Below are 27,717 nucleotides of genomic sequence, written 5' to 3'. Positions count from 1 at the left end.
GGGAGCTGGGGGCTCCCCTTGGCCCTGGCAGCCTTTGCAGGTTGCAAAATGGCACCTCCCCCCCGCCCTTCGCTTTGCCTGAGGACACTTCCTAGTCCCCACTTCCCCAGCCGGGTGGTAGTGGGAGAGACCAGGGGTTTGTAACGAGTAAAACCCACCGCCTCCAGGATATGCCTGAGATGCCGCGCCTTCTGCCCGGACCCCTTCAGGGGGCTGCTTCCTCCTTTGCCGGGGTCCCAGCACGGGCAGTCGTGGCAGCTGGCGTTTCTTCTCTGGGCTTCCTGGTTTGGCTTATGCTGGCTAGTGGATTTTAAAAAATGTACACGTACGTGGCTGGACATCTAACGAAGTTTAACCAGTGTTGCACTCCCCTGTCTCACCTGGCTGTAGGTTTTCTCAGAGCAGCGTGGATCTGATGCCTTGGTGGCCTTTATGTAAAGGCCTAAGGTTGTGTGTTGTGAGAGAAACTGGCCTGAGCAGGTCCTTCTAGGTGAGCGTGCAGGCAGCAGGCTGCTTCACTCCCTGCTGCAATAGCAGGCGTTGAGATGCTTCCTGTTGGGAGGTACCTCATTTAACACCGGTAGTCCGAAGGTGTCATTTGGATCCAGCACCTGTCACAGGTTTGTTGAGCTTCGGTGTGTTGAGCCCTGATTTAAAATATAGAAATTTAGAAATATGTAGAAATGAATCAGAATCTGAGCCTTAGTCTCCAGAATACTTGCATCCCCTGTGGTTGCTTGGGATTGGTTTGGGAAAGGGAAAGGCTGAAGCTCTTCCTTCTTGATTTGGTATCTTTACTACTCCTCTGCACCACCTGTTGTTGTCCTGGTTGCACTCTATTGTGTTCTCCTGTATGTTGGTGTCTTGATAGGGATGTATTAAAATCGCAAAGCCTTTTTTGGGGGCTTATTGTTTGTTTTTTTATTTTGATCTGAGAAGGTCTTGTCCATGGTTCAGTCTGCAGTTCTGCCCAGAAGGCTGTCACCTGATGGTATCAGGTGAAATCTGTGGATGGATCACATTCTCACAGCATAGGATAAATGGTGGTTGCCTTTTTCGGAGTCCATAATTTTAGTCCTTGTCTGCATTATTTTCCCCCTAACATTCCTTTTTGGGGAGAGCCCGAGAACTGACAAAACCCTGACAGCTGTCAATGTTTTACTACCTTGTCTAAGCCATGCTGTTATTTGTACAGGCTAGGGTGGGGTTGAGGGGGCTTTTTGGTTGTGCTTTTAGTCTTTGCTTATATATAAATGTATAGGCGTTGCTGCATTTATAGGCGTTGCTCCACCAATATAGTTGCTCCATTAGAAACCTTGTGCTGATGTTTTCTAGTTTGAATGATTTGACAGTTTTATCTTACTGTTGAGTTTGGAAGAGATGTAAACCAGACCAAAGTAAGGTGCTAATACCTAAATTAGGTTCCACACAGGAAGCTGTATGAGTGGAACTATAGACTTGGATGCACAATGCATTTATGTAAGCATAATTACATAGTATTGTGAATTGTACTGGGATCTGGGCTGCACTGACAAGCAGCTGTCACTTCCTAGGTACAGGCAGTGAACTGTTATTATTGTACCTTGCCACAAGGTGGCAGGGAAATGGGTAACAATCTGTTTGCCAAAAGCAAATAGCTACCCCAGGATAAACAGTAAACACACAAACCACCTGTGCTAGCATAGTTTATACTTTGGTATGGTTTTACCTTTTGATTATTCCTCCAGGAATTCTACACTGAATTTGAGTAAGTTAAACTGTCATAGGGCCCTACATTATGTGCCTGTCCCTTTTTTATACCAGCATAAGGATTAATTATACCAGTACACATGTCATATGTTGATATAACCAGTAAGAATTTCCCCATGTTGGCAACATTTTAACTATATGTACATAGGGCTTGCCTACCTTGGAACTCTAAAAGTTTTCTCACTGTTTGACCTTAATGATGATATTTTTTATGGAAATTCAAATATTACCTTGGTTCCCAACATAGGGTTAGGGATATGCAGGGGCAGGAATGGCAGTCATGTATGGCTTTATGGGGAGGAAGAGCCATTTTGAAGTTTTTTTTTTCTTATTCTATAATATTGTATCATATTATGGAAAAGATAGTCACTGATATACCACAGACTCCTAATGCAAAGCAAAATTGTACAAAGCAACATTCCTACTGAACTCAATTAGAGTTTGTCCGAGTGGAATTTGTAAGATAGGGGCCTTTATTTTTCCAACCCGTTCCTGTTCTCTTTAAAAAGTAAACTTATCTAGCCCTTCTTTCCATCCTATGTGCATTTCACAGTCCATTTGCTAAATTGTTTTGATGAATTCCCAAGTAACACTTCCTGCAAAGTTTTGAGTAATAGCAGCTACTTTTTACTTGCATTGAAGACTATTGTGTAAACTGGGAGGAAAATGTGATAGTTTATCAGCCAGTATTTACAACAAAAAGTCAGGAAATAGCATCCGAGTCAGTTGTTTCCTGAAAAGTGCCATAGCAAGGAAGTACTTGACTGTTCAAGAAGCTTTGCCACTGTTTAACCTTAAAAACACTTTACAGATAAAATGGTGCTGGCTATTGCAAAAGTATTATAAGCAAGGCAAAAAATGCCTCAAGAAAAATGACAAATAAAGCAGATTGGCTAGCCAAGAGTGTTAGACACACTGTGTCTGTCAGTCTTATCTCACGGTTGCCATAGTGTAGTTTTTATTAGCCATACAGGGCAGAAGAAGGATCATTTTGACCTCTTACACAATCAGTTACTATAGATCTTTATTTTATTTAATATAGGTAATTTTAACAACATTCATGTAGGCTGCTTCAGTAGAGACGATTCCAGCAGATACGGTTGGTTTTACAGGATGTGAAAAATGTGGTACAAAAGTTGGGTAACATGTTTGGCAAAGCTCAGTCTATATTGTTGTAGGTGTTGACTCTTAAGGGCAGTAAAACAGGATTGCCATTTATTGCTGTTGCTGTGCAAGCTACAGCTGTATTGCTAATCAAACCTCATGGATTGGTGTACACTGATCAGCTGAAAGTGTTCAGAGAGGAATATTTTTCCCTTTGTGTATGGCTACAGTAGTGTATGGTGGTGCGGGGTGGGTAGGGTTTTAACTTAAATATACAGAGTGCTAACCACTACTGAAAATAAGTGGCTCAATGAGCCACTCATCTGCTTTACTGTGGCAATAGCTGTCTGTGACATATCAGATAATGAAAGGGACTTGCCAAGTCACTTTGTGTATTGGTTTGCTTTCTAACAGAACAACATTGTACAAAAGTAAAATTCTCCTTGGTATAAAATATTTTACTGTGACTAAAGTTGAGATCTGGTCAAGAATCTCCAGGCTGTTTTGGTTGCTAAACAGAGACATAAAGAAAATTCCATAATGAAATATCTACTTTCTAATTTTTTTCTATTTGGTGTATTTTTTATTTCATTTTAGATTGCTAATAAGTGTTGCTAAATATTTTTTTATAGTCATGTTTGGGAAATCAAATAAATCCTTACACTGTGGTTAAATGAAGGACTGAATTCCACTCTCAGCTCTGCTACTGACTTGTCCAAGTTTACTCAACAACTCATTCAACTTCTGTTTCTTTAATTGTCCCAAATATGTGTATAGTATTTATATTTTCACTCCCACAAATAAATTTAGGTTTTAATTTAAATGTATGAAGAGTTCATAACTGTTTGGATGAAAGAATCTATACTAGGGAAATAGAACCATGATGTTTTTATGTTGACACAGTTTCTCTTGCAGCAACTGCAAAGTTAATGTAGTTTAAGATCCACAACAATAATTTTCTCTTCCTGTATTAATTTGTTTGTATGGTTAACTTACACACACAACTTGTACTTATCTAAAAAGGGACCTTTGTCTACACGTGATTCCATTGCCATTTGAATCCGCCTTCCTTTGTAGTTCAAATACTTTTGTTACAATACTGTGTGCAGTGACGCCACTTAATACTCTTATTTGTATTTCTAAGAAAAAACCCTATTTTTAGGGATTTCTGTTTGTTCTGTGAAGTGTTCCATGGTTTGAAACGTGGAATATTGATTTCAGAAAAAAGGGAACACTTTAAAACTAAATTTTAAAATATGTTCTAATTTGTAATTAAAAAAAAAAACTTTTGAGGTATTCCTGTGATTGGGCAATTTGTAATAAGTAATCTTTCATATTTATAGTATAATCTAGTTGCATCTGAGGTGGGGGGGAAGGACTGTAGTCCTAGAGAGACTGTTAGTACAGTATTAGTTACAGTAATGCATATTCATAGAAGAATTAACAGTTGATATGATTCTTCCAGTTACAGAGGAACCAAGTATAGCTTTAAGAAATTGTGAGTAAAGGTGGTTTTTCCAGAGTTCAGAATTCCTACTTCAGCTTCTTCCTGCAGCCCAGTATGCTGCACTCCAAGATTTTCCAGTTCTGACAGTTGACAGATGTCCCTTCAGCTTATGAAACAGTGTGTGTGTGATGCAACAGCAGTATGCAGACATGTTCATAGTTAAAGGGAAATGCACCATGGGTAACCTACTGCATGTTAAAAGGAAGAGTGGTAAACCCTAATTGACAGAACATCTTCAGAGGAAATAGGGTCCTGACAAGTCTAAACTAAAGATTGTTGTCTGCTTGGGAAGATTGAACAGAATAGCTGTTGCAGAATAAATGATTCTGTAATAGTTCCCTGTATGGACACTCTCTTCCAGAATAACAACTCTACTTTGTATAATAATTATTACAGAATAAAGTGACTCCTGTATTTTTTTCCAATCAATTTCCCCATATTAAAAAGCACTTAAAACTGAATGAAAAAGGAACTGATCATCACATGTTTTGGGCCAGATTGCACTCTACCTACTTACTAGGCACAGAAATTGACTTATGCTTCAGTGGCCGCGTCTACATGGGATGCTGAACGCACAGTAGCCTGTGACTACTGCGCAGTAGCGCACATGGCAGAATGCATGATGCAACACTACTGAGCAGTAGTCTCAGGCTACTGCACAGTCAGTGTCACAAAGAAGTCATTCCTTAGCGCTACTGTGCTGTAATTCTGTGCAGTCATTTATTATTTGTTTATACACACAGTTTTAATACTTGTTTATGCAAAGTAACGACTGCGCAGCCAGCATCTCATATAAATGTGACCAGTGTGATTCTTTTCTACTCTGCTCAAATCCTTGAAAATAGTTCACGCAAAACATAGATGAATCCTCCTTTGTTTTGTTGTCTTTTTGGTGACCCGATTGTAGGTGTTATAGAAATGGATGCATTGATGGATTTTCAGCACTTGAGCAGGGTGAGATAAAATTACACTGAGATGACTCAGTTCACTTGGATGCCTTATAGATGGAACAGAATCTAGCCTTTAGTGTCACTAGTACTATTTATGTTAGAGAGTTATATACCCAAAACAAAGTGGTTGAAAATCCAGTTCGTAGATTGTACAACAAAATGTCAAAGTTAAACTTAACCTGATTTGTTCAAATCATAAGCATTTTTCCCCATGATCCAGGTTACGAATCACATGGCCTCACCTATGTGATATGTCTTTGGGTATTTGCACTTCTTGTTGTGACTTGTCCCTATCATAATTCATTTAGTTCAGGAAAAGATGACAAAGATGGTGTGTATATATAAAAAGGCTACTGCACAGAGGTTACTGCACATTTATTTAGTACTATTAGCAAGTACTAAATAGACGCACAGTAACGGGAGCTACTGCACAGTGGCACCCGCGAATGTCTTTTAAGGGAATCTGCTGCACAGTAGCCTAATAATACTACACAGTATCATCACTTAAAAGATGTTCACCAGTGCTACTGTGCACTGTGTGGTTACTGCGCATTTATTTAGTAGTTGTATTAGTAAGTACTAAATGAATGTGCAGTAACCTCTGCACAGTAGCGTCTCATGTAGACATGGCCTCTTGGTCATCTTTTCCTGAACTACATATAGCTCCCAGTATTATTAGGCTACTGTGCAGTCACTGTTTTGTGCATACATGCCCAGAGTATTAAACTTCCTTAAAATTGCTCCACTGTAAAATGGATTAAATCAATCCTCTAGAGAAAGAGGGGAGGGGAGGGGAGGAAAGGGGGCGGAGGTAAATGTAATAGAACAGGGGGTTTCAACCTTTTTTGGTCAGTGTATCCCCAGTGGCCAGTCGAGAAACAGGGAGTCCCCTGGCAGTGTTGATGGAGGCTGGGGTCCCCTGACAGCCAGTCAGCAAGCAAAACCAGAAGTGCCAGTGGCTTCTCTGCACCACTGCCACGTACCCCCTGGGGCTTTCCAAAGTACCCCCAGGGGTATGTGTACCTGGTTGACAACCCCTGTGATAGAATTTCAGAGGCTAAAAGTTGAGGGCGTGCAATTCAAAGTGATTTGTGTGAAGTGTATGCAATCTTGTCACTTACTGCTCTTGGAATTGGAAAAGCAGAAATGATGGAAAATTGCGTACAAAATAATATGTCTCCCAAGAACACCTCTAGTAAAAGAGCAAAGCAGGTTTCATCAGGAAGTTATCTCAAGTATTGGTTACAGATGCAAACATTTCTGACTTACAGAGTAGGGTTGGAGTTAGTTTGTACCTGTGCTGGTCCAGAAAACATATGAGAGGCAAGGGTGGGGTGGGGGGAAGGGGGGGTGTTGTGTGTGATTTCTTTTTAAGGATTAAATATATTTGGGAGAGATGTTTGACAAGCTTCAGGCACCCTTCCCCAAAATATTCTGTTTTGAGATGTTTGAGAAATCTCAACTCAGTAGAAAGATGCATTCTCTGTAAGAAGCCAAGGGGAAAAATGGCCGTTGTATAGGGTTTGAGACTTGTTTCCAGATTCTAGGTCCTGAACAAAAGCTGAAATGAAGACCTTTTTAATGAAGCAACAGGTTTTCTGTGTAAGGAAGGAGTTGCTATTTTACTTCCTAGAAAGCTGTGGTTAAACGATGAGGTACATTCATCCCAGAATAAGAATATGGGGCTAAGTTATGCATCTATTTCTGATTAAGCCACAGACAGATGGTGGTCAGAAGTGGAAGGAAATGAGCCAATTCGGCATTAGGTGCCAATTTCACAAACGTACATGGATGAGTAGTCTCTAACTAAATTGGACTACTTATGTACTTAAAGCTAAGCATTGATGTGACTGCAGAACCAGGACCTTAGATACTATGGTGATGGTTACTGTAGAAATCCTTGAGAGACCTATAAAATTTACTGGTTTGTATAGTACTATAACACAGACTTCTACATCAGTTACAGCTGATTTGTTACAAAAATAGGTATTCCTGTTGTTAGGAGTAATTTTTATAGAACCTTTAGTGAAATTGAATTATGCATGAAGCATAAAAGGGTTGTTTCCTTTTAGCAAAATTTGTCAAACCTCAGAAAAAAATTTGTTCTATTTTATCTTTAATAAATAGCAAAATTAGCTTAAGTTTCTGCAAGTGCTGTCTACAAAATATTCTTTCACTTAACTCCCCCCTACTGAATATGAGATGAGTATCTTTCTTGAAAATAAGATAATTTAGAATTATCTTAATACAGACTCGTCTAACATACGGCCCGCCTTGCTCAGGACAGGCGGGTGGGGGAGGGGAGCTGCTCACCCCCGTGGGGCCAGGCTAGCATGGCCTCCCATGTCGTGTGAGCTGGGTCCCACTGCTGCCCCAAGGGCTGTATGGCGCGGGGCTGCTCTGGCTGCGCCTGACGGGATGAGCTGGGGACAGCTCCTGCTTTTACTTGTCTCTGGCTCGGCCCCTTGCCCCTGGCATCCCGCCTGCCTCCCAGGACCTGCTGCGCTCGGCAACCACGGGGCGGGGACGGGGCGCCGCGCCGCGCCTGACACAGGCAGTTGACAGGGCAGCCCCACAGGGGGGCTTGGCAGGCAGGGTCCTGGTGTGACCTCTGGGGCAAGGCGGTGAGAGCCAATGTCTGCTGGGCCCCACGCTCTGGGCTCGCAGCATTGAGGCTGCCGGGGCTGTGTGTGCGGGCGGCCAGGCACCACGGTGAGTGGGGCCGTGCAGGCGGGTGGGCGAGGGGCTGTGGTACAGTGGCCATCTTGCTCCGGCCCCCCTCTGGCAGCACCGGTTCATGGGGCTGTGCTGCTCGGGGGTGGCCGGGGGAGAGAGGGGGGATTGTCACTCCCTGCAGCTGGGCTGGGCACTGCTCTCCTGTTGCGGCAGCCACCTACGCCCTCCCGGGGGCCGTTTGCCTTTGCTGCAGGGAAGCACAGAGGAGTGGGGTAGCCCATGTTCCTCTGAGGCCTTCCCTCACCAGGAGCCACACTGGGCAGACCAGGCCTGAGACCCTGCCAGGCTGGGAACTGGCTTCGCTCCCGCAGTTCTGCCGTCCCCCATCTCACACGTTGGCTGGGCCCCAGCCGCATCTGCCCAAACGCTGCCAAGACTTTGGGCAGTGGTGTTGCTGGTGTGGGCAAGGCCTGTGGAAGCAGTGGCATAGGTGGCCCCTTGGCCTGTGTGAGAGCACCAGCTACATCAGTTTGGTCACATATTTTAACACGGCTGTCAAATATCTTCTGGGGCTGCCTTCAAATGGTAGTCGTAGTAGGCAGAAGGGGGGCCCCAGCTGTTGGGATGGCTGGTCCAGGGCATCATTTGCTGTAGTATGTCACTAGCTGAGCACAGGTGGGGGTTTATGCCAGTTTTGCCTTATTTCAGGCTTGTCCTACATATGGCCTGTGGGGTGATAAAATATGAATGTGGCTCGCTGGCCCACTGGGTGATAAAAAGTTCATGATCCGGCCCCACATTCAAAAAGGTTGGACACCCCTGTCCTAGTATGTCAAATATCTAAAGTAAATTAAATGCATTTTGTGTCCTTTCCTAAATGAGAACTCCCTGTGTTGTGGAAGCAGAAACATAATTTGCATAACAGCAAAGGTCTTTCTTTTACATTAATTTTACTGGTTCTTATAAAAAGTCTGTAAGTACTGTTTAAGTTCCCAAATTCCTAAACTAAAGGAGAAGAGTTGCACATTCAATTCACAATCCATCTTTGGAGAACCCAGCCAGGCTTGAGTGGCTTGTGTCTCAGGCTTGTATTTTTTTTTCCACCAGGATTAGATTGCAGGATTGGAATCTTTTTATGCTTTGAAACAATTGTTCATTCTTCATGTACATGGCAAGATGAATTCATGATTCTGCTTTTCTCTTGAAATAGTGGATGATATCATTAATACAGACCTAATAGGCATCTGTTTTGAGGAAAACAACTGCTTGAGGAAAAACAACAACATAAAACGTTTTGGTTATCTGCTGGCTTTGCAAGTCTGTGAACAGATCAGATGTAATGCACAGTGTCCGTTCTAACCAGTGGATGGCTAGGCAACTTGATTCTTATGGAGCAGTGGTTCTCAACTGGAGTGCTTTACAATCTTTTTTAGGATGCCATGAGGCGATAGTTTCGTATTAGTACTACTATTAGGTGTGTAGACATCTACATGTGATTCACAAGATAAACCCTGTTTTTTTCCAAAAAAGAAATCCTTAGTTTCAAAACCATTCTAACCTGTCATGGGCTTTCTGTGTTCTTTGCAACAGAAATATTGCTGTATTAATTTTAAGAAATTAGAATATTTTTAAAGACTTAAATTCTTAGGAAAACTAGACCTCAGATTTTGCAAGAGAGATATACTTATTTGACAGAGAACAGGAAGCTAGTTACAAAGTTGTGGAATTAATTGTTAAACAAATGAAGGTTCACACAGCGAGATGATACTTCAAGTGTGCAAAGAAAAAAGAATTATGGCTAGGGACAGAAGTTACACATACTACACTTTAAGCAGGCAGAAAGCTCTTTAAAGCTGTATTGAAACAGACATTCATGGCTCTTAGAGAACTTTAAAAATGTTGGATCACGCTCTAAGTTAATCCTCGATAGATGTGTACTAACCTAAAGTGCTTTCTGTTAGAGCACTTCATTGAACCTTTGTGCCAGATCCCATTGAGGGTTAACTTAGAGTGCAATTGCTGCCCCCACTGCAGCACAATATGAGCAGGGGAGCTCAGGGTGGCCATCATAAAGGACATTCTGGTTTTCTGCTACTCTGTCTTCTGTTCTATATAGATATGAAACACAACATCTTTATGTCCTCTATTTAAAGAGAAAAATAGAGGACATAAAGGCATCGGGTTTTGTATCAATAGAGGACTGTCCTCTGTGATGACCACCCTAGGAAGCTGTGGGGAGAGGGCTCTGGGGTCTCTCCCTCTACAGCCTTGTTGGAAGGGAGTGGAGTGGGGAAAGAGGGGTTTCTGTCCCTGTAGCCACTGTCTGGCAAGCCACTGCCTGGCTGGGGGGCCATGGAGAAGGAGTCTAGGGTTTCTTCTCTCCCAGCTGGTGCTGACAGTCATGCATACCAACCCACCCTCTGGCTTCTTTACTTTTCATTCCATCCAGAAAGAGCACACGCCAGCTGCCATAACTTCCTCAGCCTGATGAACCTGAAAGCTTGCTTAAAAATTATTTTTCAACTACTTAAGTTGGTCTAATAAAAGATATCAGATTCACCCAAAGAAACTTGTGTGTTTGGTTTGCTTGTACTCTAACTTACTTTAGACCTGTAAGTGAAGTATGATAGAGCGCTTCCGCTAGGATCTTTTTGAACATCTGTACTTAGCCTGTTTGGAAGTGAAACTGAGAAGGAAATTGACAACATTCTGCTGTTCAGTAATGCTCTCAGGAGATGTGCACATAACTTGTCAGAGGATATTAAAAAAAATACAAATGAGAAACTTAAAATGGCTACCATCTTCACTTTTCAGCAAGACCACAAGAGGACAGGATGTTTTTGACATAATAGATTCCTATTTGAATTTCTGTGTTTATCTTGGGAATTGTGTAGGTTTTGCATAGATAGCAGTCCTTCTGTGGTTGGTCAGTTTGAGGATTTGTTTCAATTGTGAAGTAACAGAATCCAAATGTCATTACATGTCACTGTTTTCTTTCATTGGGAAGCTTATTGCAAAAACTATATGCCAGAAATTAAAAACTGTGTTTGACCAAGTTGTAAAAATGGTCAGTTATATTAAAAGTAGGTCGTGGAAGTCTTGTCTCTCTTCAGGAATGTGAGAGACGATGGAAGCTGAAACATACCAGTCTTATTTTGCACATGGAAGCAAAATGGTTATCAAGGGGCAAGGTTCTGTCCTCAGTTTACAGGTTGACAGAGGAAATATTAAAACTTTTTACATTCAAGCACATACCTGACTCCTGTGATTATAATACTGGTGCTTATTCACGTGGGGGGTTTCCATTTTGTTAAAAAATGTTTCCAGTCATATAATTTTATGCACTATAATGAACAAGTTAGTTGTTTTTTTTTTTAAATAAGGTGTTCCTAAATTTCTAAAAGTATAGAGGGAAGTCTTGAGTCTAATATAATTGAGAGCAACTTTACTGCAGCCATGTTTTCAGGTAATTGTAGGAAAGAATGCTGAGGACACAGCTGCTAAAGAGATACATGACCTCTACAAGTGGATGGCATTGGTTCCACTATCCTGCGCTAGGAAGTTATGTAAAGATTATTCTTAATATACTTTGATTACAGGTGGCCCTTTGCAGAATTTTTGCTAAGTCTGCTCAGACTTTAAGTTAGTATAAATAGTTGTCCGAGAGAGAAGAGTAAATTATTTTGATCTTGCAGGCTAAAACTTTATTCTGGGGCACCTAATGGCTGCTGTCTGAGCTCCTTACTTGAGGATCCGCAGGACTAAGAGGTACCTGAATTGTGCAATGCATAGTACAGTACAGATTCATGAACTTGGTGTAGAGTTCTGCCCAAGCTAATATGATATATCTGACCTACCTTGAATTCTGGAAGGAGTCTCTACACAATGCTGCACTGTAGAAGTAATAATAAAATTAGCTACGTCCAATTTTTCAAATAAATGCTTTCTCTTACAGTATGTGTATGCAGTGTGACACAAAGGTATCTAAGGCTCTGAATCATCAGGTTCTTTGTGGGTTGACTTTTGCCCACATGTAGAACCCCATTGATTTCAATAGGACTTTGTCAGGGTTGAAGGCCAAGTTAGGAAGAAGTGTTATGATTCTGTGATTTTGGTCAAGCACCAGTAGAAATTCAGGGCTATTCAGGATGGTTCTTATTTAGATAAAAATCAGAGACACTGTGGCAGGGTACCTTCCAAGAACAGTTTTTGTTTAAAAAAATGTTTACCCGTTTCCTTGAACAGAAGCAGGAGCAAACTGAATGATGACAGGGACCTTTTGCAAAAAAACCTTAAAAAGACAGATAAGACTTACAGCTCCTACTCCGAGAAATGTCCCTCTTGATCTCTGATTCTCATTGGTGAGCCACAGGAACATCTTGTTCAGTCCAGCTGCTTAACAAAGTCGTTTTCAGCCTCAGCTCCTGGCTCTTGGAAGCCTTCGGTAGTTCCATACTCTTAGTCCATATAGCTTCCTAAAGCAAGCTGAACTAATAACCTTGCATTGTCCCCCTGATTCCTGTGACTATTTCCTGTATTTCAGTAGTCCTTTATAAGAGTTTTTTCCTAGATGCCAACTTCAGTGGGGTAGCTATTATATACTTTTCTCATGAGGCTGGGTTGTTTATTTTTAGCTTTGTCTTTTTGGGGATTTGTTGTTGTTGTTTTTTTAAAAAAGGAAATAGTTAAATCTGTTTGAAAATGCATATGTACAAGAGACAGGACTTAAGGTTGCCCCATACAGCCATATCTGTCATTTTCTTTGATGTTTGACTATTTAACCTTAGAGGTTTTAGTAGCTTAGTTTTTTGTATGGGATATATATGAGAGTTTTAAAGGTGGTGGCTAAGGAGCTATCTGCGTAGTTTTCATTGACTTTTTTGTTCCTTCCCTCTCTCCTCAGTAAATCTTGTAACTCCCTGAGAAGTTCCAGAGACTAGAGGAAAGCTAATAAGATAGCCTGGGAAACTGTAGGCCTATTGACCTAACATTGATTCCTGGGACAGCTGATAGAGGATTTAATTAATCAGAAATTGAAGGAGGATAGCCTTGATGCCTATCAACATTGGTTTATGGAAAAGCAGATCTTGTCTCACTACCTTGTAATCTCATAAAGAAATGTCAGGTTTGATTGATAAAAATAATAGTATTGATTCCATAGACTTCTGCAGTGAATTTGACTTGGTACCACATGATATTTGATTAGAAAACTAGAATGATCCAAAATTAGCATGATTAAAATGGGTAAAATGGGTCTCAAAATATAATTGTGAAATGGGAATTATAATTATTTCCAGTGGGGTCCTACATAGGTAAGTTTTTGGTCCCATATTATTTGAGCTTTCATTTTTAATCAGTGACCTGAAAAAAATGTAATCATTACTGAAAATTTGCAGTTGGCAGGTTCTGGATGTGGCAAAAAACAAAGAGGACAGGTTACTGAGGATTTTGGCTTAAGGATATTGCCTGCATGGTTGCATGCTTGCTTGGCACCATGAAAGCACTTTTTAATGTGCAAATATGAAATCTTGCCTCCTGGAACAGAAATAAAGAAAATAGGTCATGTGTACACTATCCGGGACTCTGTTTATCACTAACCCTAAATGTCTTTCAGAATTACTGCTTCCCAAGATAATCAACTGAATATGAGTGTGACAGACAATGTTATAAACCAGGGGCAGGCAACCTTTTACAAAGGGTGGACCAAAGTAACGTAGCTTGGACATAGGGTGGGCTGCTGCTTGCACCTTGGTTGCTTCCATTGTTCTCCCCTTCCATCACATGCCACTGAATATCACCCAAGCTAAGTACAGATAGTCAATAAGCCCAATCGAATCGATTCAGTCTTCTCAGGTTAGTTTAAGTTGCATAGATTAAACCAATAAACAAGTGAACAGACATTCATTTTGATTCTGAAAAAGTAACTACATGCCTGCAGTGACCCAGGTCAGAAGTCAGGAGGTGCTAGAGTGTACCTCTCTGCTCTACTGAAGCTGACAGCTTGGGCTGAGGGTATCCTATCCATCCTGCAAAGTGGATTTTGCAGGGGTGGTTCAAAGCATCCTGGGATGCTGGGGGGCTGTGAGTTCACGTGAATCTGCAGGGAATCTGGGATAGAAGTTCAATAAGCCTATTTCACCTAAATCAGTTAAGTCTGATATGATATCCATCTAGGTTTATCTTAAACCAGTTTCAGCCATTTTCAAAGAGGTTTGTGTGTGCTGAATTTCTGTTGCGTTACAGATTTGAACTGGTTTCTGATTGCTTATACCAGTTTATGTGTAATTTTTGCCCCATGTCCCTGGGCTAGCATTTCACAAACCTTGTGGGTACTCTTGCACTCTGTCGCAGAGCACTTAGGTGCCCTGTGCCTGGGAACAGAAACAGCTTAAGAGAGACCCCTAGTGGTGAGAAGGGGGAAGCGCAGCTGCCAGTCACCAGGGCAGCACAGGTGCTGGTTGCTGGGGCAACCAGGGAAACCTGCTGACAGGAAGGGGCAGGGCTTAGCCCTTCTTAAACCCAGGCAGGAGGCCAGGGTGGCAGTTCCCCTCTGGCAGCCAAGGAGGGGGGAGCTCGGCCAGTGCAGGGAGAGGGGCAAGGTTTGACTGCATGAGTATCCACTGGTTTGCTGCCAGGGGCTGGAGTATTTTTCCCGGTAGGGATCAAATGTTGTTCAACCGGACAGTTTAGTTTTATGTTATAGCCCAGGGACTTTGTGCTTTGTGTTTACTGTTTAACCGGAGGGCCGGGTGAGGCTATTAGGGGTTGGAGGAGGCCTCATAGGGACTCCCCAGTAGCATGGGGGTTCCTGGCACTGGAGAGGGTGCAGCATTTGTGGGGTGCATTGGCCCCAGCCCAGAGCGGGGGGGGGCAGCGAGGAACCCCGGAGCGAGAGGGGGGGCAGTGGGGAGCCCCAGAGTAAAGAGGAGGGCCAAGACATTACAGGGCCCAGGGCAAACCACGTCAGCACCATCCGCGAGGCTTGAGCTGTGGTGAAGGGAGGAAAAGGAGCCACAGGTAGTGCCCCCTGTCATCGGGGCGCTTAAAATGGGCAGCCTCCTGCTGATTACAACAACTTATTAATCAAACAAGATCAAGGCGTGGCAGGCGAGTAAGCAGGCGGTTGGCCCATTACAGGAGGGCGGAGCCACTCCCAGAAAGGCTTCGATAGCGATACTCCTGTCACACACTCCCTGTACTGCAGCTGCTGCTTACTCTTGTTGCAAGTGCCACTGATTTCTGTCACCATTGGCAACAGACAGTGATGGATTCAACAGTAGTAAAAATGACAGCTGCAGCAGTGTGGTGTAGGGACCCCCTGGAGGGCTGCCATTCTGGTGCCTTGCTCATCCAGTACCACCAATCCAGTTCCAGTCTCCTTACCCAGCCACAGATATTATCCTATTTCCAGTCCTATTCTTAACAGATTTATCCAATCTGTGCTTTCTTCCCACCTTCATCATTCTGGCTTTTGCCCCCTCTGCATTTGAGTCAGATAGCTTCCTTCTGTGTTCCAGCCCTCCAGAGAGAAGGCTTGCTGAGAGCAAAGGAGAGAAGCTGACTGCTTTCAGTTCCAGTACCTGGCCTTAGTCCAGCTCAACCAAGAACAGCCATTATAGGGAAAATCTGGCTTGTCATTGTAACCTGAGCTGAAAGGAGCATATTCAGTGCTCTGTGGGGATAGTATATGATCAGCACTAAGAGTTGAATGAGAAGTGGGCATGACCAGTGAGGGTGGAACGTTCAGAGATTTCAATTGCTAAAAATTAAGATGTCCCTGTGAAGCGTGTGTGAATTGTAAATGTCATCTTTCCTCCAAAAGTTTTTAACCTGGCCAAATTCTGGCACATTTTCATAGATTTCATAGATTTTAGGTTTGGAAGGGCCCTATTAGATCATTGAGTCCGATGCCCTGCCCTGGGCAGGAAAGAGTGCTGGGGTCAGATGACCCCAGCCAGGTGTTTCTCCAGTCTCCTCTTAAATACCTCCAAGGAAGGGGCAGTACCACCTCCCTCGGAAGCGTATTCCATATTTTGGCAACCCTCGCTGTAAAGATTTCTTTCCTGATGTTCAGTCTAAATTTGCTCTCCTTCAGTTTGTGGCCATTGCTTCTAGTTACCCTGACAGGCACCCTGGTAAACATAGTATCCCCTATTTCCTGCTGCCCCCCGCCCCCCTGGCAATAAATTTGTAGACGGCCACAATATCACCTCTCAACCTTCTCTTTCAGAGGCTGAAGAGATTCAAGTCCCTCAATCGGTCCTCATAGGGTTTTACCTGTAGGCCTTTAACCTGTGTCCCTCCTCTGAACCGTTTCCAGGTTATCTACATCCTTTTGAAGTGCAGTGCCCAAAAGTGGGTGTAGTACTTCAGCTGCAGCCTGAGCAATGCCGCATAGAGGGAAGTATCACCTCCTTTGACCTGTTTGTGATGTACTTACTTATGCAAGAAAGTGTGCAGGTAGCTTTACTTATTATTTCATCACATTGATGACTCATGTTCATTTTGGAGTTGATTACAACTCCGAGATCCCTTTCTGCAGTTGTGCTACTTAGAATGGTACAGATGTGTTGATGATTCTTTCTCCCTAGGTGCAACACATGGTGCTTACCTTTGTTAAACTGCATCCTATTCTGTTTGGCCCGCTTCCCCAGCCTGTCCAAATCCACCTGTATTTGCTCCCTGCCCTCTAGTTTGTTTACCCCACCCCATAGTTCGGTGTCATCTGCAAACTTGTCAGTTTTTTCTACACCTTCACCCAAGTCACTAATGAAGGTATTGAACAGTCCCAGTCCCAGTACAGAGCCTTGGGGGACACCACTGCCCACATTTCTCCAGGTAGAAACCAACCCAACCACCACCACTCTCGGGGTGCGTCCCATAAGCCAAATTCTGGCAGATTTTCAGAAGGGATACTCACAGTACAGTCCTGAAACAAAGGGACATGCCTGCCGAAGTTCAGATCCCTATTACAAAACCTGGTGTTTCAGGAAGTTTTCAAATAATAGGTTGCAAGTGTGTCTTACCATGGAGAAAATACCCTAGCCTTCTTTGTAGGGTAGAATTTCCCAGGAAAAATCAGTCTGAGACAGGCACCTGCTTGGGGAATTTCAGCCTGAATGGTCAATCTCAAAGTTATAACTGGAAACGTGGTCTTGTAATGGGAAGTGTTGGGCAACCATAATATTTAGTGACTTTAACAAGCCCTGCCAGTAATATGCACCTTAATCTCCATTGCCTTCAATCAGAATTACATGTATATGCGGACAACATTAATTCATAATTTGAAAAATCTTCAGGGAGAATGTAGAACAAAAAATGAAATGCTGTAATGTAATCATTTTGTCTATAATAGTTGCTTAAAATTCTGAAATACATTGTTTTTATAATAATAGTTTAACTGATTATGTTTTATTTCATTTTAAGTGTCTGAAGAAGATAAAGAAACATGGATGGCCATAGGTAGTAAGTATTTTTTAAAATAATTTTAAATCTCTAAAGTAATACTATTAAAAGACATGTGTTGATATATTCTTGTATTAGTGATGCTTATATTTTGACACCCAATCGTTGACACACCATATTTTCTCACATATAACCCCTACCTTTTTCCCTCCAAACCAGCTGAGGAGAATTGGGGGTGTGCATTATATTCAGAGTAAGGCTACCCCATGGGTTCCAGAGCAGTATTAATTGCCACAGCTCCCCCAACCCCCTGCCAAATATCTGGAGCTGTGGGGAACCACCCTCCCCAACCACATGCTGGATTGAGCTAGTGCACAGAGTTATCCCATGGCTGGACCCTGAGTGCTAGCTTTGTAGTCATGTGCCAGGTTGGATTGTATTCTGGCTCCAGGACTGTGTACCAGGTTGGATCTGGCATGTGGTTCCAGAGCCAGTGTGCAGGGTCGGACCCTTTGCACAGCCCCAGTATTGGCATGAGCAAATTGGACACTGCTGCGGGTCCTCCAGCCTTGGAAACCCCAGACCTTATGCACATACGTATACTTCAAGGTAAGGTCTTTTATTCTTCTTGGGACCTATCAGAAATAGGGTGAGTGTTATACTAAGGGGTGTGCTATACAGTATGTGAGAAAACATAGTACTTTTACCACTGAAGACAGACTGTCAAACTGAAGTACTATTAGGTGATATTCAAATAATGTAAAAACAAATTAATCAACTACAGGGAAGAACCCTGTTGACCTGAAGTCAGGCAGAGGGATTTTCATGTTATAAGACTGAACTAGCAAGTTCCTCATGGGTGGACCTTTGTGCACTCGTGGAGCCCCACTGATTTCAGTTGGACTCTGCCAGGATTGAGGGCTAAATTAGGAAGAAATAGTTTCATTCTGTAATTCTGATCAAGCAGTAGCAGAAATTCAGAAACTTAACACACTTACTAGTTTTTATAAGATAAAAACCTATTTTTAGGGATTTCTTCTCCAGCAATAGCAGAAATTCAGAACCTCTCAGTGTGGTTTCTGTTTAGATAGAAAATCAGAGACACTGAGGTAAGGTATCTCCTTAGAATATTTTTTTTAATAAAAAAGATCACCAGGTGCAAACGACTAGACTTACAGGCCACATGGTGTCCACACAAGCAGGGCCTTGCCTTCTCAGCAACACAAATAGTAGTGGCACAAATTTGTGCCACTACTTTGTGCAGCAGTGAACATGATTGCTTGTGTGCTTTGCAGTGAGATGCATTGTCCTGCTGTTCCATGTGCTGTAAGGAGGGGCTGGCTTGGTTTCAGCGGGAGCTAGCCATCCCCTGACCTGAGGCACCCTGGGTCCTGGCCAGCCGGGGAATGGTACATGGAGATAGGGGAGGAGGCAGCCATGGGCTGGCTGCTGCCCTGATTCAAGGCACACTGTACCCTAGCCAGCTGCTTCATGACTGACTGGGGCTCTGTGTGCCTCAGTGCAGGGGCTCCATGTGCCTCAGCACGGGGGATCCACAGTGGAGACCCCGTGCTGAGGCACAAGGAGACAGGATCAGTCAGCCCAAGACTGCTTGCTCCTCCCAGGCACACTGCGCCTCAGCCAGCCAGGGAGTGCCTCAGCACAGGGGCTCCACAGCAGGCAGAGATGCAGGAGCAGGCAGTATTTGTCCCGGTACCCTCCACTTTGCCATGGGTTGCATGGCTTTTTTTCCAGGTTTATTTTTTTTTGCCTTGGCACTGTAAATTAGCAGTGCTGCACACTGATTAAGGTACAACGCATGTAGTTTGTGGCGCTGTGAACAGGTTTGCAGTGCCACAGACCACACCTGCCTGCATGTCTGGATCTAGCCATAAGGTGCAAATCTACCCGGCTTCTACAAGGAAGAACAATAATGTTCTCTCTTTCCTGCTTCATAGCAAATAAATCAATACATTGTTCTGTATTTAGAAAGACTTATCCACCTTTTTGTTTTGTTGGGGTTTGTTAAATTCCTGCAGTATTAAGACATATTTATGATTAAAATATTGAGTAGGGCCCTACACTAAAAACAAAAATTCTCCAATTCTGTCTACTGAATATTTGCAGGAAACACTTTCTTGCATAAAATCTGTTTTTAAAATGCTGATCATTTCAAACATAAAGTGGAGTCTGGTTTTTTCCAGACTTTAATTTAAATATAAATTTTACTAAATTATCATTTGGAAATTCGTAGAGGTTTCATTCTTCAGATTTCTCCAATGTATGCTTATTCATTTATCTAAAAAGTCTTTCAATTTGTTATTAGGGTTGTTGACCAAACTCCTTTCCTGTCATATTACATTTTCAGCCTGATTATACTTGTACTGACTCCCAGGGAAGTAGAAATTAGGACTGGGTTACCCAAATAAATCTCTACCCCCAATGATTTTGTTTGGCTACTGACCTGAAAAATAAATTAACTGCATAGTTCTAGTGGCAATGTGACTATACTGGAGATAAACAACTCTGGATGTTTCAGTGCCCTGTGCGCTTGCTGTCCCATGACTTCACTGGAGGTCCACGTGGGCATAGCAGGCTGTCTGTGCAAATTACAATGAAGGATTGAGGCTTTAAAAAAAATCCTGAAGTATGAACTACAAGTTTTCATTCCTAGTTTAGCTCTTGTTAATCTTTGTTTTTTTTTTATTGAGGGTGTATGTGAGGTTTTAATATTTTTCCTTAAAGTGACTTAAGATTATTTTTATTTTGATTTGTTGTAAAATACATTGAAATGTTATTAAAGCTAAAATATGACTTATTCGGAGAAATGTTTTAAAACTGAGTCTGGCAAAGGGATTTGGCAGACAAAAACTTACTTTATAGCAGGGGTGTCAAACTCATCTGGCCCTGCATGACTAGTTCACGAGCCAGATGAACAGTGTGAAGCCAGCCCTGCAGGTCACATTGGGCCCAGGGGTTGGACCAAGGTGGTCAAGGGCCCCAAGGCCTGCCGCACTAAGACCCCTGCCCTGCTGGAGCTTTGCAACAGGTATGCACCTCTTGCAGTCCCAGCAGAGCCTGCTGAATTGCCAGCTCCCGCAGGCAACACAGGCGCTACTGTAGCTACCGCCCCTGCTCTCCCCAAGACAAAACGCAAAGTGTTTGTTGTGGGAGACTCCATCCTGAGGGGAACTGAGGCGGTAATCTGCCTCCCCGACCCCTTAGCCCAGAAAGTTTGCTGCTTCCTGGGAGCCAGAATCCAAGACATTGCGGAGAAGATCCCTAAGCTCCTCCAGCCCACTGACCACACTACCCTATGCTCCTCATCCCTGTGGGCACCAATGACACGGCTTGGAGTGCTCCCAGCCAGGTCATGACGCGCTACAGGGATTTGGGAGCGGGGCTTAAGGGTCGGGGGGTGCAGGTGGTGTTTTCTTCGATCCTCCCAGTCTCGGGCTGTGGGCTGAGGAGGGAGAGGAGGATCCAGGTAATTAACCAAAGACTGCAGTGCTGGTGTCATTGGTAAGGCTTTGGCTTCCATGACTACAGTCCGCTCTTTGGCGAGAGAAGCAGTGAGCTGCTGGGAAGGGATGACCTCTACCTCTCTCTGCTGGGTAGGAGGCTCTTCTCAGCCAGACTGGCTGAGCTGCTCCACCGGGCTTTAAACTAAGCCCGCTGGGGAATGGCGGGACTACTGCCACTGCTAGCCTGCTAAGCAACCCTTGCAAAGCCAGCACACCAAGGCATTTAAGGGATCCCACCCCTGCCCCAGCCCTGGAACAAACGGTAGGCAAGGCAAGGGCCCTCAAGGGGACACTTGCATGCCTATACACAAATGCCAGGAGCTTGGGGAATAAACAGGAGTAACTTGTCTTCCTGCTAAACACAAATAACTATGATGTCATAGGGATAACAGAGACCTGGTGGGACTCCACCCATGACTGGGCCACAGGTATAGACAGCTACCCTGTACAGGAGGGATCGAGTGGACAAAAGGGGTGGGGGCATACTGACCTACTGAGGTCCCTTCCGACCCTAACATCTGTGAATCACTCAAAGACCGGCACTGCACCTGTCCAAGACTGGCTGGAGAATGTGCCATGTGCAGTTTGCATCCCAGACTGGCCAGAGAGAGTGCCACGGGCATCCAGTGTGCTGGGGTGAATCCTGGACCAGCCCTTCCAGGGTGCTGCATGCAGCTGTTGAGGTGGTGGCTATTTTGTGCTTCCATCCACACCACCAAACTGATGTCCAGGGCTGCTGCCCTGTTACCCTTCTCCCCTCTCTTCCCCTCCAGCCCATTACACTACTATTTATCAGGTTACTGACTCCCAGTTAACATACCATAAATCACTGTCCCCTACTTAACAATAATAACAAAAATAATTATATCAAACACCATATCACCGTTGAACAGTTATGTTTCCTAATGGAGTTATGCTTCTCTATAGCTATTAAACATGTAGTGAGACAGCTGAGCAATTATATATTTTACAAGTATTACACTTATACAAGTTTATACTTTCTTTAAATCCTTTTAGAATACTTTGGCAGATTTGCTAATATTGGTGGACCTACCAAATTCACATTGGAAGTAGAGTGCGTAACGGCTCCTTTAATCTTGCATGTTCCTCCCGGGTGCACCTCATCCCTTGCCCCCACCCCTCACCTTGCTGCTGATTAGCGGAGGACCCTGCACTCCCTCCTGATCAGCAGGGAAGCCAAAACTGCAGTTTTAAACATGGCACCATTTTTTCCTCCTCGCCAGTCAGCAGCAAACAGCAGGGCCATCCAGAGCCCCTCAGCCAATCAGTGGCACCATAATGACGCCATATTTAAACAGTTTTTGCCTCCCTGTTGATCAGAAGTGAGCTGCAAGCAGGGTTCCTCCACCAATCATCAGGGGAAGGGGGCCAGGGAACCTGCAAGATTAAAGGAGCCACAGCACATCCCACTTCCACCATTATTTCAATAGGTCCTTACTAATATTAAATCTATTGCTTTGAATGATTTGCACAATTAATGCAGCTTTTTTAGATGTTTTCAGGTTCAAGATTGTATATTTTCAAGAATTTATTTTCTCCATTCATTCCTAAAACATGTCAGTATCCTATTAAGAAGCTAATTTTTTATGCCACTTAAACTGTAAATGTTGTAGGAGGATGCACTTTCTGTTCTGGCTACACTTTTAATAGTTTTATAAGAGAGGTAGAGAATTGTCCCTCTCATTAAAAGATATTTGCAGTCTATCATTATCTAGTTCTCACGCTACTTTTCTTTATATTATCTATGCTGTGGTATCAGAATGTCTTATGCATATAGAGTAGTTTGGGGTGGTTGTGCTTATTCTACATGTTCAGTTGCAGAGAGGGACAATGGCAAGGGAAGCTTGCTTATATAAAGGTGATCATTGAGAATGAAATTCTGACCCAGTGGAGGTCAATGGCAGGACTTCCACTAAGTATCCAATCAAAATGTCTGTACATCAGCCATAATACTAGAAGAATTTCTAAAAATGAAATATCAATTACTGGCAGCATTGCACGTGAACCATAATCAAACAGGAGCATTATAGAGAGTTCCAAAAATAAGACTGGAAACATTTATGAAGATAACTAATCATGTTAATAGTGATCAAACTGAGGCAATGGAGAAATACAGATTTGGTAGATGGTAGTAGCATTGAAGTCCAGAATTTCCAGACCGCAGATTAATTGAATTCTAAGGTTTTAATTCAAAACTACCTATGCTATTTCATTACCACAAGTATTCGTAATTTATATATATTATCCTGCTGTGTTATATAAGAAACTATTTGTGCAAATACTGGGCACTTAGTAAGAATGTATATTCCTTTTCTTCTTTTTTCCTTTTATTTTCATTTAAATGCTATAAATATCCCATTTGAAGTTTAATACAATGCTTCATTAAATAAGATTTACTTTTAAAATGTTTTCAGCAGTTATTCCAGGGAATTTTATGACAGATATGCACAAAGCCAGGAAAAATCTGTGGTCAATAAAATGCAGCAAAAATATTGGAAAACAAAACAAACTCTTATTAAAGTCACTGGAAAGAAGGAAGATGAACATGTCGTGGCCTCAGATGCAGACCTGGATGCAAAACTAGAGGTTTGTAATGAATTTTCAATAAATATTAGCAATTGAAATATTTTTACAAACCAGGTAGACTAATTAAGTGTCTGTATTATAATGACATATGCACATGCACCATATGTTTTATTTATATGTGTAATATTTTGGCTGCAGTGGGACAGATGAGCGCGTGTAGCTAGATTGTTGGCTGTTCCCTGTAGCAAATCATTAAAAAAATTAAATTAACAAACTTGTCAGTATTTTGCCTCCTGATCATAAAGTTCTCAGCAAGCCAAAACATTAGTGAATTAGAAATAGAGTACAAAGGTGGAAGAATTAGCAAAGGGAATGAACCAGTTTTCTGCAACCATGTAAAAATTGTGATTTTGTTAGTTTCTAAGTACTGTAGTGAAATTATTAACCTTGCTTTTTTATTGCTGTCAGAGGTGAAATCTTAGTTTCCTGGCAACTTTCCCATTGGCTTCAAGGGGGACCCAGAGTTCACCTTGATAGTAATAACTGCACCTGGGCATTAAGGTTATGTCTTAGAAAATTATTTTATACCTATGTACGTTCCCCCTGTATTTTGGGTTTTGTTCAGTGAACTTCTATATAGTGCTGTTGGCACAGAATACTATAGATAAAGTGATTCGAATTTAATAGTCTTTTCATTTTTGGTTAAAAATTGATATATGAATATAAGGTATTTCCTGACATTTTCTAATACAGGAAATACTCTTTTTGAGCCTGAAATCTCTAATAACATCTCTGCTACCAAGCCAGAGTGAAACTTGGCACAAAAATGGCAGATTCATTTGTGAAGTACCTTTAAAAGAAAAAAGAAATCTGCTTCTTCTAAAATCACAATGCATATTATACAGATATTGTAAACACATGAATATAATATACATATTTTTAAAGTTCTAAAGTAACACTGTATTACATATTCCAGAAAGCCTCTCGTACAAAATTTAACGTGCACGTTTCTACTTCAGGCTTTTGTACAGAGGGAGAGAAAGGAAGAGGGCTTCTAAAAACAAATAAATTAGGCAGTATGTCCAGCACTTTTATCACAATAGAAACTGTTTTACAGGTATTGAATCTGTTACTTTTTAAAGAATTAAATATATTTATTTTATGATTTCTTTATCATATCTTGGAGAAGGAAATATAAAAGGCCAATTGTTGACTTCTAAACTTCTTAGCTTGCCACAATTTTCAGCTGAGGTCAACATTAATTCCAGGGGAGCAGGGGACTTTGCTTCTGGCAGTCATTAAATATATGCATATCTTTCTGAACAGTAATTTCGTTCATATGCACTGAGCATTTTACCCTGTCTGTATTGCTTTTGTGGCGACTGTTTATGCTGGGTTATGAGCCAGCAGGGTGGTGATGTAAAACCCATTCTGAGGAATGCACACAGAAGACAATACTTTATGAGTTTGTCTTTTGAGTTACTGCCACATTGATTGTGTTGCAGCACCATCAATAAAAAAAGCATTGTTAGCTGAAGTGTGATTAGAAACAAAAAAATGAGGGTTTGCCAAAGCAAAAAAGGGCAAGCACTTTTTCACTTGCATAAGTTCAAAACTGCAATTTGTGCTCGCTATTTCAATGATGAATACATGTTTAGTAGGTCATCTGATGTTTTGACAATAAAAAAAGAATACTCTCTTATGTTATCCTGGGATCCTATCTACAGTTATGTGGCGTACTTTAAGAAGCATGATTGTAGATCAGACACCAGCTGTATAAAAGTTCATTGGTGCTGGGAGACCAACATAAGCAAGCAATGGCTGGGTTGGGTTTACGGGTGGGCAGGATCAGGGTGGCTGTCAAGTTCATGGGGTAGGACTGGTGGGTCCATGGAAGGGGTTGTCAGTGAAGGGGTTGGAGGGCTAAAGCTAGCCCTGTCAGGACTGGGTGTGGGGGAGGGAAGGAAAAGTACAGCCCTGGGACCATGCTGCAAGTATGTACATATGTTCCCAGGACTCGATGAAGAATCATGCAGCTTGTGATTGAGCTGGCCATTTTTTGCCCAATCTAACCATCCTGAACATTTGTATACCCCTTGTTATGTTGATCTAAATGAAACCTTTGTACATACCCTTACTATCTGCTTTGTATACCACCTAGCATAATGAAGACTGAGTCTAATAAGGGCACTGGAGATGCTGTCATAATAAAAATAATAATTAAGAAAGTTCTGTTTTTGAGAAGGGTTTATTTCAGAACAGAAACCAACCTGGTCACTTTCAGTTTATTGTAATTGACAACCTTGCTTTGATTTAAGTTTTGCAAAGAGATCTGCCAAGAGGGGGTCTAAATAAAGCCAAGAAGTTTGCACCTGAATAGATCCATTTTGCAAGTTTGTAATTTCATATTGAAATACTTTAGTAAAGATGGTGTTGGGATATGGTAATTATTTTTTCAATATATAATTTTGCAGAACTGCACAGAGACTACATTATGGTAGTGTTGGAGTGATGTTGTCTAGGAACTGAGACAGGCAAGACATTTTTTGAATAATATCTTTTATTGGATTAAGTACACAGTTGGGATTTTAAAGCTTGTCTAACTTTATCTAAAGCATGCAGTTGGTCCAATAAAAGATATCAGCCAAAAATTCCTTGCCTTAGAGATTCTTTATATTCAAGCATTAAGATACATCTTGGATAATGATCAGCTATTTTACCTTCACATGCCAAAGTAGCACATACATTGACACCTTGGGTGTGAACAAGTGTTTGCAGGACCTGTCTCAGGTTTAGGCAATTTAGTTTAGCTGCCTAAACCTCAGCAAGATCACCATATGTAGGTGTTTGCTGCTTGCTGGGAGGAGGCACAGGCAGCTGGAGGCAAGTATGTCAGGGGAGGGGGTTGGTAGATCTGCTCAGTTTGGAGAGGGACCACTTTGGGGTGGGGATAGCCCAGGCAGGGTCTGGAGCAGGGTGGGGTGGGGAGGAGTGTAAAAACAGTACCATCCTGGGGCTGTGGAGATTGACTGGGCTTTCCCAGCCCCAGGGCTGTGCTGTGAGCATGTGCAAGTGCCACTAGGTAAGGTTAACCCCATGCCAATCTAAAGTTAGTTCTTGTCTAACTTTAGAATTAATTTTAGATCAAGTGCACCATTTTTACGGTAACCTAAGCATTGTGAATGCTTGCATGCTTAGCCATTAAGGTTGTCCTAAGCTCAGTTAGGGCAATCTGTACATGCTGTACCCTTAACTCAAGTTATTTTGCCCTTGGTCCCAGTCTGGGATTCAGTGCAGCTGCACTCCCTTTGTGCTCCCCTTCTAAGCATACCCGGTAAGCTGTAGTGGCACCATGAGGCTGTTTGCCAATAGGGGGAATAGAATTACCCAGGCACATGCGTACTGGGCAAGTCCTGAACCATGAGTTGCCATAAAACCATGACTAATGGATAAAGGGAAGGTCTTTAACCCAGTATCTTAGCAGTAAGGGCACTTCCCTAGAACAAACACTTTTAGAGATTTTTTTCTTACTTTTTAGTGTTTCTTGCACATATTTTATAACTTTTGTGTTGGTTTTTTTTTTAAATTTCAGTTGTTCCACTCAATTCAGAGAACGTGTATGGAGCTGCTTAAAGCAATTGAGCTATATCAAAAAAGGATCTGCTGTAAGTATAACTAATGGCAGCAGTTAAGCTGGGAGGTGGGTCTGCAGTATGGAACTAACTAATGAGGGGAATGCTATTCTTATCATCATATTAAAATTGAAGTTAGCCTTCCATCGTAAGGCCATTTTTAAATGAACTAATATGGCCAAACTCCATCACTATGTGGATATGTACAATAGTTAAGAGTTGGAATCGTGCGTCTCTTTATTTCTTGGCTTGCCTACATTCATGGTAAGAAAATGAAAAGGAACTAGAGTGGAAGATAATCACAATAACTATAGTGGTCAGTTTTATTTGGTGCAGTGTTACAGATACTTTCCCAGTCTTTCCCTTCTTCCATTTTGTCTAAAGGAAAGAACTTAAGGGCTAGGGACAGAAATTATACAAAAACCAGTATAAGCGATTGGAAACCAGTTCAAATCTAACACAACAGAAATTCAGTACACATAAGCTACTTTTAAAATGACTGAAACTGATTTAAGATAAACCTGGATGGATGTAGTATCAGACCTTAACTGATTTAGGTTAAATCACTGTATTGAACTTCTGTCCCAGATTCCTTCCAGAGTCAAGTTAACTCATGGTCCCCC

General features: G+C 42.2%; 1 protein-coding gene across 6 annotated transcripts in view; it reads left to right on the top strand.

The window, feature by feature from the left end:
• The window catches only part of ICA1 (islet cell autoantigen 1), a 159,000-nt gene that overhangs the window by 403 nt on the left and 130,880 nt on the right, over positions 1-27,717 (top strand). For 3 of the 6 annotated variants that reach the window (XM_019508478.1, XM_019508473.1, XM_019508479.1), the window contains exons 1-3: positions 17,413-17,451; positions 23,351-23,522; positions 27,055-27,127. In XM_019508478.1, coding sequence (XP_019364023.1) covers positions 17,435-17,451; positions 23,351-23,522; positions 27,055-27,127 — 262 coding nt within the window. In that variant the 5' untranslated portion in view covers positions 17,413-17,434. Of the gene's footprint in view, positions 1-17,412; positions 17,452-23,350; positions 23,523-27,054; positions 27,128-27,717 lie in introns of those variants that run through there. The other 3 variants (XM_019508477.1, XM_019508475.1, XM_019508476.1) reach the window with 3 other exon arrangements.

This window comes from Gavialis gangeticus, unplaced genomic scaffold (assembly GCF_001723915.1).
Source record: "Gavialis gangeticus isolate Ggan-Ray unplaced genomic scaffold, GavGan_comp1, whole genome shotgun sequence".
In the NCBI taxonomy this organism is placed as follows: Eukaryota; Metazoa; Chordata; order Crocodylia; family Gavialidae; genus Gavialis; species Gavialis gangeticus.
Note: the sequence above shows the minus strand (reverse complement) of the source record. Positions and strands in the feature narration are given on the sequence as shown.